This window comes from Psammomys obesus, unplaced genomic scaffold (genome assembly GCF_907164565.1).
Source record: "Psammomys obesus unplaced genomic scaffold, mPsaObe1.curated_primary_1811, whole genome shotgun sequence".
Lineage (NCBI taxonomy): Eukaryota > Metazoa > Chordata > Mammalia > Rodentia > Muridae > Psammomys > Psammomys obesus.
Genome location: NW_026590468.1, coordinates 1,322,782 through 1,334,560, shown reverse-complemented (window position 1 = coordinate 1,334,560; position 11,779 = coordinate 1,322,782). Strand labels below are relative to the sequence as shown.

Here is an 11,779-nt window from a genome sequence, read left to right as displayed (position 1 = left end):
GCAGACCCCAATCAGCAGATATAGGTTGAGATTCATTCAATTTCCTCTGTTATCTGATTTGGATCTTGTAATGGTAAAATATAAGGATCATGAATTTTTTCATTCTGTGTCAAATTAAAGAAAAATAAACAGAAGATTCTTTTTTCAGAGACATTACCCTCAGTTTCCAGAAATTAAATTTGTCATTCACCATGTAAGAGAAATACTTTTAGAGGGCAGTGGCCCAATTTCCTAACTTGTCAGACATATCATTTGTTACACATCTACTGGTATTTCATTCCCAAGTGTTATTTTAAATAGGAGATTGAAAGATCTTTGATATACATCTATTGAAATAACATTATAAAATTGGCAAATGAGGAATATTTTAAGTTATAAACTATCCTGTGAAGTATTCTTACCTTAAAAAAAAAATCCACATTTCACTTGAATGCAGCAGATATACATGTAAATAACACTTTTTAACTTTTAAATGGAAAAAACCACCAAATTTCTGTATTTATAGGAGCTTCTCATTATGTAAATGTTCAGGTTAAGGATAAACAACATGGAAATATAAAGCACCGATATTCCTCACATTACTGATTTTATTAGCCATGGGGTTTTGTCTGACTTACTTCAAGAGAACCAGTGTGTTCTGGCCATTAATTTTTTCATAGCCTCTTTCACCTCTTTGTTTCTCAGACTATAGATGAGAGGGTTCAGCATGGGAATCACCACTGTGTAGATCACAGAGGCCACTTTCACTTGATCAGCTGAATAACTAGACTTGGGCATCACATACACAAACAAAACCGTCCCATAAAATAAAGTGACGGCAGTCAGGTGGGAGGTGCAGGTGGAGAAGGCCTTGTTCCTTCCCTCCATAGAGCGGATCATCAGGATTGAGTGTAGGATGTACATGTAAGACACAATGATGGTAGATAATGTGCTCACCAGGACAGATGCAGAAGAGATAGATGGAGATATTTCAGCAATATAAGCATGGCCACAAGAAAGTTTCACAAGTGGGAAGAGGTCACAGAAAAAATGGTTGATTTTGTTTGGGCCACAGAAATGTAGGTTCACAAAACAGCCTGTGAATGATGAGGCATTCATGCACCCACCTAGGTAGGATGCCCCCAGCAGGAAGACGCAGACTGCTGGAGACATTTGAGTGGAGTAGAGTAGAGGTGAGCAGATGGCCACATAGCGGTCATAAGCCATGGTGGCCAGCAGGAAGCACTCTGTAGTTCCAAAAGCTACATCAGAGCCAAGCTGGGCTGCACAGCCAGTGAGAGGGATAGTAGTTTTTTCTCTTAAGAAGCTGATGAGCATGATGGGTGTGACCGATGTGGAGTACCCAATGTCCACAAAGGCTAGATGGCTGAGGAACAGGTACATCGGGGTGTGGAGCTGTGGGCTGCTTCGAATTAGGAGGATTATACTGACATTTCCCACTACAGTCACTATATAAACTGGTAGAAAAAAAAGAAATAGGATGGCACGTAGTGTAGGACTATCTGTTAGTCCCAAAATAATGAATTCTGTCACCATGGTGTCATTTTCACTCTCCATTCATTCACGCAGTAATGCCTACTGGAACCAGAACCAGAGGAGAGTCACTGTCTGAAAGGACCCTGCAATTAACATATGTACCTAAATATAATCTTAAAATTAAAATTTAAAATGGCAATTTATCTTAGTGATAGAATGCGGTGTAAATTCTTTTTGTAAATGCTTTTCAAATTCCATAAAATATTATAATAGGAAATTCAACTACTTTAGTATCCAACTATGAACTTCCTACTTACATATGATATGACAAGTTTATTTCCTGTATGTATAGAAAATATATACATGGGAATCCATAGTGACATTTATTTCAATAGCACAAACTGTGACTAACTTAATATTTTATGGCAGGGTTGACTCTTGGTGCTTCCATGGCCATCACATACACGCCTCTGCCCCAGTGTTCTCCTTCCCAGTAAATGCAGCCTTCTTTTGTTCAATTGACCCGCTAATAACAATAGAGCTAACTTGGACATCTTTTGTTTTTGTAACATGATAAGATAAGATAACCCAAAATCTTAGTTTAAAAAGAAATCAGTACCAAGAGCTGGATGTTGTCTATGTTCGCTATAGAAAGAATGGTCACAATTTTTATCACTCTGGTGTAAACATGCTAGACATTTTGCAAAGTGTCCCTAGACTTTTCCCACTCCTTTTATGCTATGGGATTGTTCTAGTTACTACCGTGTCTCTGCATCAAATAAATAAACAGAAATGTCTGGGAGCTTATATAAGGCATTTTTTTGTCTCACCAGTTCTAAAAAACAGCAGTCAGGGACGAAAAAGGGTGTGTATTCAGCACAGGGTGAAAGAGTTAAGAGTGGTCAGGATGGGATGGGAAGCTGTGAAAACTAGCAAATTAGAGGAAGAAAGGCCAATAATTAACATTTCAATTAGCATAAGAATAACGGGTCCTTCATTCAAGTATGTAAACAAGGACAGAGAATGTTAATCCTGTTCACCCATTTCTACAACTCTAAAGACCAACAGATTCCTTAGAATTTTTGCTTTTTCTCCAAAACTTATTATGAGATCTAAGAAACAATACATACATAGCTATCAGCAATACATATATAGCTACTGGTAACTGCATTTTTATTCAACTTTATCAAGTTGTATTAGGCCAAAATTTCTCTAGTACCGTGAGTCACAGTTCCCCAATTAAGGCTTCTAGAAAACTATCCATGCCAGGGACAAGCTTTTTTAAAGCAAATAAATGTATGAAAGATATAAATGTTTTCCAAGTGGAATGGGTTTGCCTGCAAGAAGACAAAGCAATATACAAAAATAAAATGGAGTGAGGAGCCACACAATCTGAGTTCCAATTTGTACCCCCCCCAAGTACATGGTAGCACAGGCAAATGACAAGAACTTTTAACCTGTTTTCTACCCGTACAAGGTAGAACATACGTACCACAGTGGATTCCTGTATTTATTTATCAGTGTGAATAAAGACACTGATCATTGTTCAAACCATAAGAAATAGCAAAAATGTCTCAATCTTCTACACTTTCCACTTTCCTCAAGACAAATAGTTACTGCTGCAACACTTAGGAAATTTAAGTATTCTTGTATTCTTGAAAAGCCAGGTGTCTAAGTCAGTGACATATCCGCCACAACACCCAGGCAGGGCCCTGAGGAATTGTTCCTGCACAGAGAAGCCACTTTTAAGTGAGTTTTTGATCATTTGGGATACAGACCAAAATAACTCACTTCCCTTAAAATTACAAGTTAATTATTTCATTTATTTTGGAAAATTGTACTGATAATCTATTGGGACAGAGAAATAAAACGTGCATGTACATGAGTATGGATGAAATATTTTTAATTACCCATGGGTTTAATTTGTTTTTAATTGAATGATTCACAAAAAGAAATGACCTCATTCAGCTGTAATTTAATTGTGGCCCTTCTAAAATATGGCTCTATTCTGCTTCATGTTACTTTTTTAGAGATGAGTTGCACAAGAAGAATTTAGTTTACAGTCATGCATCCAACAGATATGAAATATCATTTTCAATAATAAAATATTTATTTTTCACATCTTGTGAGTTTGTTTTAGAAGATTTGAGACATGAACTATACTCGTGGACAGATATTACCCCCCATTCTCCATTGCCTATTCACATTTATGATTTTCAATAAAATAATCAAGCTTATACTAACATTTTAATGGCACTGCCATACACACTGGCACAGTGACTATCAGATTGTCTTAGCCATCGTTGATATTTGCAATAACCTTAAATTGGGGCTTCACTTTCCTAAGTTAAAAGTCAGGATCTTTTCAATATGGGATCAAGGAGCCCTTTGATCGTCCCTCTTCAGTACGAAGCTAAGCCCAAGGACCCATACTCAAAGGATGTAGATCCTCCAAATGGCCCAATTCCAGCTAACTAAGAAAGAGGCTGCACAGTTTCATTTATTCTATTAACACATAGCTCATTAAGGTTGTAAGAAAAAAGTACAGTGGCTGATGAATGGTATAAACAGCTGGGCAACAATTAAGTTAAAATATCCCAGACTGCATCTGGGAGAATGAAGTTCATTTCATCTCTGTTTTCCCATTAGCACTGTGCTCACACTGGTTGATTTGTATGTCCACTATCTGTGACTTTTAAATGCAAATATAATGATCTAATTTTAGAATACAGGAAGAGTTAAGTTGATGTTTGTGGAATTCATGTTAAATAGATATTGTTGAATTTTTAAATTGCTTAAAAATTCATATAGTATTTAGTGTGCCATAGTTAAATGATAATATAAACATCCACAACTTCAACCTTACTCAACTGTAATCATGTCCTCCATGACTTTTCTCATAGAGGACTAACTGTAGTCAGTGTAAGTCCCAGATTTAAATAGCTTTGTCATCAATGAATTTTTTGATACCTTGGACTAAGACATTTTCTGCTGAGATTCCAAGATGGTTGCGAACTGTGTGTTCTGTATCTAAGGGACAGGAGAGCAGAGACTGGCAAAGCAGCAAGTAAACAGGTGGCTGGATCCAAAGCACCAACTTTGGTGCTTCCTGGACTGGAGGGGATGTCTTAGCACTTGAGGAAAATTAGATTCAGGCCCCCTGTGGTCATCCCTCATGTCCAGTTCTCACGAACTTCACGTGAGGCCCCTGACCATTATGCATACTCAAGTGAGTGTAGGCCACCAGTTCCAAGGACCCTTCGCTCCATCAGCCAGATATTGGATCCCACCTAAACCCCTAGTGCAGTGTCTAGATTCCTAGGACAGCATTAAAACTTCCAAACACGGTTCTAATGGTCCCCTTGTGGAGACCAGGTGGACAATAAAATCATATGGAATCCAAGATCCAAAGTGGCAGAGCCCAGATGAATCTGAGTCCCAGGAGCACAGGGTATGGTAAGCCTGTAAGCTGCAGTCCAGCTGCCTTCTGAGGCACTGGAACCCCCGTGGCTGCCTTCTGAGACACCCATGCTCTTCAGGCTGCCACCTGAAATGTCCGAGCCACAGCAGCTGCCACCTGAGGTAGAAGACCCTCGTGCAGCTGCCACCTGAGGAGTCTGCACCCTTTTGGCTGCCAGCTGAGACGCCGGCACCCCAACCCTGCAAGGCAGTTGTACCCATCCCCTGCCCTTTAAGGCCTGCGCCCTGCCTTCGGAAACAACCACCCCAGCGTGGCTGCATCCGTAATGCCAGCAACCACTCATGTTCCCTTGGACCTCTCTCGTCATCCTGAGGACTATTGCAGACTCCAGAGACGGGCAGATACAGTCTTTAGTACAACTTTTCTAGCTGAGGAGACCAGCAGGTTTTTTATCTGATCATAAAAGCCAGAGAAACCCAGCAGGTAACAGGAAAAAATAGCCAAGGCTAAGAACAACCAGATAGCTAAAGGAAAGCATAAGAACACAATCAACACAAAATAGGACATCACAGCACTACCAGAAACCCCTTCCCCAAAACAATGAATATTCTAAAGCAACTGAAACACAAGAAAATGACCTTAAATCTATGCTCACACAGTTATTAGAAGTATATAAAGAAGAAACAAACCTCTCAAAGAAATACAGGAAAATAAAACCAAACATATAGAGGCCATCAAGGACAAACAGGAAACCACAATTAAACAGGTGAAGGAAATGAATAAAAATGTTCAAGACCTGAAAATGGAATTAGAATCAATAAAGAAAAAACAAACTGACAAAACCATGGACATGGAAAACTTAGAGATCAGGAACCACAGAGGTAAACATCACCAACAGAATACAAGAGATGAAGGAGAGAATCTCAGGCATTGGAGATACAACTGAAGAAATCAAAACATCTTTCAAGAAAATTTTCTCAAAAAATATTAAAACGGAAAACTTCCTGACACAAAACATCCAAGAAATTAAAGTCACATTGAAAAGATGAAACCTAAGAATAATAGGAATAGATGAAAAAGGAGATTCAGGCTCCAAGATCCAGAAAATATTTTCAAGAAAATCATAGAAGAAAATTTCCCCAACTTAAAGAAAGAGAAACCTTAAATATACAAGATGATTACAGAACAGCAAATAGACTAGACCAGAAAAGAAATTCCTCCCACCACATAGTAATTAAAACACTAAATCTATAGAACAAAGAAAAAATATTAAAAGCAGCAAGGGAAAAAGGCCAAGTAACATATAAAGAGTAGACCTATCAGAATCACACTTGACTTCTCAATAGAGATTATGAAAGCCAAAAGGACCTGGGGAGATGTCTTGCAGACTCCAAGAGACCACAGATGCCAACCCAGACTACTATACCTGAAAAACTTACAATCAACATAGATGGAGAAAACAAGATATTCCACAACAAAACCAAATTTGACCAATATCTATGCACCAACCCAGCCCTACAGAAGATACTAGAAGGAAAACTCCAACCTAATGAAATCAATTATACCCAAGAAAACACAGGATATAGATAATGTCACAGAAGCAAAACCAAAAGAAAACAAGCACAAAAACACATTATCACCACCAATTCCACAATAAAAGGAACTGAAAATCATTAGTTACTAATAACTGTCAACACTAATAGACTAAATTCTCCAATAAAAAAAGATGGTTGCAGAGACAGGATCCAACATTCTGCTGCATTCAAGAAACACACTTTAGCAACAAAGATAGACACTACTTCAGAGTAAAGGGCAGGAAAAAGATTTTATAAGCAAATGGACCCAAGAAGCAAGCTGGAGTAGCCACCCTAATATCTAATAGACTTTCAACCAAAATTAATCAAAAGAGATAGGGAAGGACACATCATTGTTATGAAAGGAAAAATTCACCAAGAGTACATCATAATCCTGAATATTTATGCCCTAAATACAAGGGCATATACATTTGTATATTCTTTTTTTATTTTTAATCTTTCTCTTTTATATTAATTATTATTATTTATTACAATTTATTCATTTTGTATCCTGGCTGTGGCCCCCTCCCTCATCTCCTTCCAATCCCAACCTCTCTCCTCCTTTTCCCCATATGCCCCTCCCCTAGTTCATTAATAGGGGAGGACTTCCTCCCCTTCCATCTGACCCTAGCTTATCAGGTCTCATCAGGACTGGCAGCATTGTCTTCCTCTGTGGCCTGGAAAGGCTGCACCCTCAATGGGCAGGTGATCAGAGAGCTTGCCACTGAGTTCATGCCAGAGACAGCCCCTGTTTCCCTTGCTAGGGAACCCACTTGGAGACTGAGTCTCTGGGCTACATCTGAGCAGGGGTTTTAGGCCCTCTCCATGTGTGGTCTTTGGTTGGGGTATCATTCTCTTCAGGGCCTGTAGGGATTACTTTTTGGCTCTGTTGGTCTCCTTTTAAAGCTCTTGTCTCCTCCAGATCTTTTTATCACTCCTTCCTTTCATAAAATTCCATGCATTCTGCCCAAAGTTTGGCTATGAGTCTCAGGCTCTGCTTTCATACATTGATCAGTAGAGTCAGAGACCATCTGTGGTAGGCTCCTGTCCTGTTTCCTGTCTCCTCCTGCTTCTGATGTCTATCCTGTTTGTCCTGAATGAGTAATGAGCATCATCCCTAAGGTTTTCCTTGTTTAGCTTCTTTAGGACTGTAGTTTTAGTATGTTTATCCTGTATTATATGTTGGCACATGCATTTGTATAAGAAACATTAAAGCTTAACTCACACATCAGTCCCAACAGACTAATAGTGGAAGACTTCAACACCCTAGTCTCAGCAATAGAAAGATTATCGAGACAAAAAATAAACAGAGAAATAATGACGCTTACAGAGGTCATGAAAAGATTTCCCTACCCTCAAGCTCATGATCCATAATTCCACTTGCTGGGTTGGTGAACTTGTCTGCTCTAATGAACTCATATTACTTGGAATCATGCAACACTTGCTCTTCTGTAATAGGGTTATTTCACCTAACACGGTGTCTTCAGGGATCATGCATGCAGTAGCATGTAGTTTCCTTCTGTATTAAGATTGAATGATATTCTGTCATGTGAGCATACCACATTCCTTCATCCATTCATCTATTGATGGACATTATTTTTTTTGTATTTTTGTGATGAATACTGTAACTGATAGGAAATGTTAATAGTTTAAAATAGAGATTTCAATTATTTTGAATAAATATTGAGAAGAGAGATTGATGGCTTACATGGTAGCTTTATTCTCAATTTTTTTTAAAGGAAGCACATATTCTTTTCTACAGATGTTGTGCTATTATAGACTCTTACCTATAACACAGATGCATATATACTCCATGTAAATGAAACAACATTTGCTCTTTTTATTTTTTGCAATATTCATCCTGTGAAGTATCAGAAATTCACAATTGTGGTTGTAATTAACATTTCGTCTATGATTACTGACACTAAGCATCTTTCAATATATCCATTGGCCATTTGTACATCTATTCAATTTCTTATCCCATTTGAATTTATTTATTGTTAATGTATTTATTTATTCTATGTATATGGGTGTTTTACCTGACTATATATCTGGAAGCCAGAAGAGGGTCAGATCCTTGAGACAGTAGACTGACATTTGTGAACTAAGGCTCACTGCTGAGACACCTCTCAGCAGCTTCAATCTATTAAATCATGGCTTTTTCAGTTCAAAGAATTATTTGCTTATTTTTGCAAAGTAATTCTTTTCTAATATGTGATGTGCAGATATTTTCAAGTTCTGTAAGCTGTCTCTTCATTCTTCAGAGTCTCCTCTCTGCTCTGGGCAGACTTTTGTTTTGATGGAATCTTATTTGTTTTTGTTTTTGTCACTTGTACCTTTAACTTTAATATGTAAGAAATAACTGCTCATACTAATGACATGCATCAGTCTCCCATGTGTGATTCTAGGCTATTTATAGTTTTAGGTCTGACGTCAATCCATTTCAGTTGTTTTTTTTTATATGGTGTAAGACTGAGGTTAGATTTATTTTTATTATTATTATTTTTTATTTTTGCATGCGATTTCCTTTTTATTTTTATTTTGTCATTTTACATCGCAATCATAGCCCTTCTCTTGTCTCCTCCTGGTCCCACCCTTCTTCCTTCTCCCCCCCATACTAGTCTCCTAGTCCTCAGGAGGAGGGAGCCCATCTTCCTTACCAACTGACCCCAGTCTCCTCAGGACTACCTGCATCCTCTTTCTCTGTGCTGTCAGTTGAGTTTTTGATATTAGCCATTCTGATAGGTGTAAGATGGTATATCAGAGTCATTTTGATTTGTATTTCCCTGATGACTAAGGATGTTGAACATTTCTTTAAGTGCTTCTTGGTCTTTCAATATTTCTATGTTGAGAATTCTTTGTTTAGCTCTGTGCCCCATTTTATTTTTAAATTTAATTTTATTTATATATTTATTTATTATAATTTATTCACTTTGTATCCCCACTGCAGCCCCCTCCCTTGTCTCCTCCCAGTACCACCTACCCTCCCTCTTCTCCACCTATGTCCTATCCCTAATCCCCTGATAGGGGAGGTCCTCCTCCCCTTCTATCTGACCCTAGCCTATCAGGTCTCATCAAGGCAGGCTGCATCATCTTCCTCTGAGGCCTTTATCACCTCAGGGGGATAAAGAGCCTGCCACTGAGTTCATGTCAGAGACAAACCCTGTACTCCTTATTAGTGAGACCACTTGGGAACTGAGCAGCCAGTACACTTCCTTTGAACAGGGGTCTAAGTACTCACCATGCATTGTCCTTAGTTGGAGTATCTGTCTCTGCAGGCCACCCTAGGCCCAGGTATTTTGGCTCTGTTGTTCTCCTTGTGGAGTTACTTCCCCTCCATGTCTTTCTATCTCCCTTTTCCATAAAGATCCTGGCACTCTGCCCAAAGTTTGTCTAAGAGTCTCAGTATCTCCTTTGATATGCTGGTGAGTAGGTCCTCTGTGGAAGGCTCCTGTCCTGTTCCTTGTCTTCTCCTACTTTCGACGTCTATCCTGTTTGCCCTTCTGGATGAGGATTTTCCCTAGAGTCCTCCTTGTCTTTAGCTTCTCCAGGGCTATAGATTTTAGTATGTTTACAATAACCGCTTATAAATGAGTATATATCATATGTGTCTTTCTGCTTCTGAGTTACCTCACTCAGGATGATACATAACATTAAAAAAGCAAAAGAAAATAAGCACACAAACACACAATCACCACCAACTCCACAGTAAAAGGAACTAACATTCATTAGTCACTAATCATTAGTATCATTGGTCTAAACTCTCGAGTAAAAAGACATAGACTAACATATTGGTTGCAGAAACAGGATCAAATATTCTACTGCATTCAAGAAGAATACCTCTGCAACAAAAATAGACACTACATCAGCGTAATGGGCTTGAAAAAGGTTTTCCTAGCAAATGAACACAGGAAGCAAGCTGGAGTAGCCATCCTAATATCTAATAAAAAAGACTTTCAACCAAAATTAATCAAAAGAGATGGCAAGGGACACTTCATTCTCATCAAAGGAAAAATCCAACAGGAAGACATCACAATTCTGAACATCTGTGCACCAAACACAAGGGCTCCTACATTTGTCAAAGAAACATTATTAAAGCTTAAATCACACATTGATCCCAACACCTTAATAGTAGGACACTTCAATACCCCACTCTTGCCAAGGGATAGATCATTGAGACAGAAGCTGAACAGAGAAATAATGACATTTACAGAAGTCTTAAATCAAATGGACCTAATAGATGTCTACAGAACCTTTCACCCAAACACAAAAGACTATACCTTCTTCTCAGCACCTCATGGAACCTTCTCCAAAATTGACCATATAGTCGAGCACAAAGCAAGACTCAACAGATACAAGAAGATTGAAATAATCCCTTGTCTCATATCATCTGAAACTAGACCTCAACACACAGAAATAACAAAAAGACCACATACACATGGCAACTAAACAACTCTCTACTCAATGACACCTGGGTCAGGGAAGAAATAAAGAAAGCAAGTAAAGACTTCCTAAAACTTAACGAAAATGAATGTGACCCATTTTTAAAATTAGATTATTTGGTCTATTGTTTAATTTCTTCAACTATTTGTATTTCTGAATATTAACTCTCTGTCACATGTAAGGTTGATGATGATCCTTTCTCAGTCTGTAGGCTGTTGTTTTGTACTATTTGCTGAATATAGTAGTTGGGACTGACAATTGTGGTCTCTTAGTGTCTGTAAGATATCTGCTCAGGCTTTTAGAGTTTCTGGTGAGAAGTCAGGTATAATTCTGATAGGTCTGTCTTGATATGTGACTTGGCCTTTTTTTCCCTTGCAGCTCTTAATTGTCTTCCTTTTTTTCTGTATGTTTAGTGTTTTTATTCTTATTTGGTGGGAGGATTTTTGTTTCTGGCCCAACCTATTTGGTGTTTTGTAAGTTTCTTGTATATTTATAGGCATCTCTTTCTTTAGGTTGGGGAAGTTTTTGTCTATGATTTTGCTGAAAATATTTTCTGAGCCTTGAAGTGGGAGTCTTCTGATTCTTTTATTTCTTAGGTTTGGTCTTTCCATCATTTCGCACATTTCTTGGGTCAGGAACTTTTTAGATGTAACAGTTTCTTGACTGATGTATCAATTTCTTCAACCATATCTTCTACACCTGAGATTTTGTCTTCCTATCTCTTAAATTTTGTGGGTGATGCTTAGTCCTGTTCTCTTCCCTAGGTTTTCCATCTCCTGGATTGCCTCAGAATGTTTCTTTATTGCTGCTATTTCCATCTATGTCAAATGGAAAAATGAAAGTATCCTCAACAAATGGTGCTGGT

General features: G+C 38.2%; 1 protein-coding gene across 1 annotated transcript; it reads right to left on the bottom strand.

Annotated features, from left to right (window-relative positions):
• Positions 1-618: 618 nt before the first annotated feature.
• Positions 619-1,557, bottom strand: LOC129676927 (olfactory receptor 481). Its single transcript, XM_055607464.1, has one exon. It carries the CDS (start codon positions 1,555-1,557, stop codon positions 619-621), a length of 939 nt encoding a protein of 312 aa, XP_055463439.1.
• Between the last annotated feature and the right edge of the window lie 10,222 nt (positions 1,558-11,779).

Bases quoted from the DNA above. Each gene is read 5' to 3' on its own strand.
- LOC129676927 (XM_055607464.1), bottom strand. From the start codon at position 1,557: ATGGAGAGTGAAAATGACACCATGGTGACAGAATTCATTATTTTGGGA.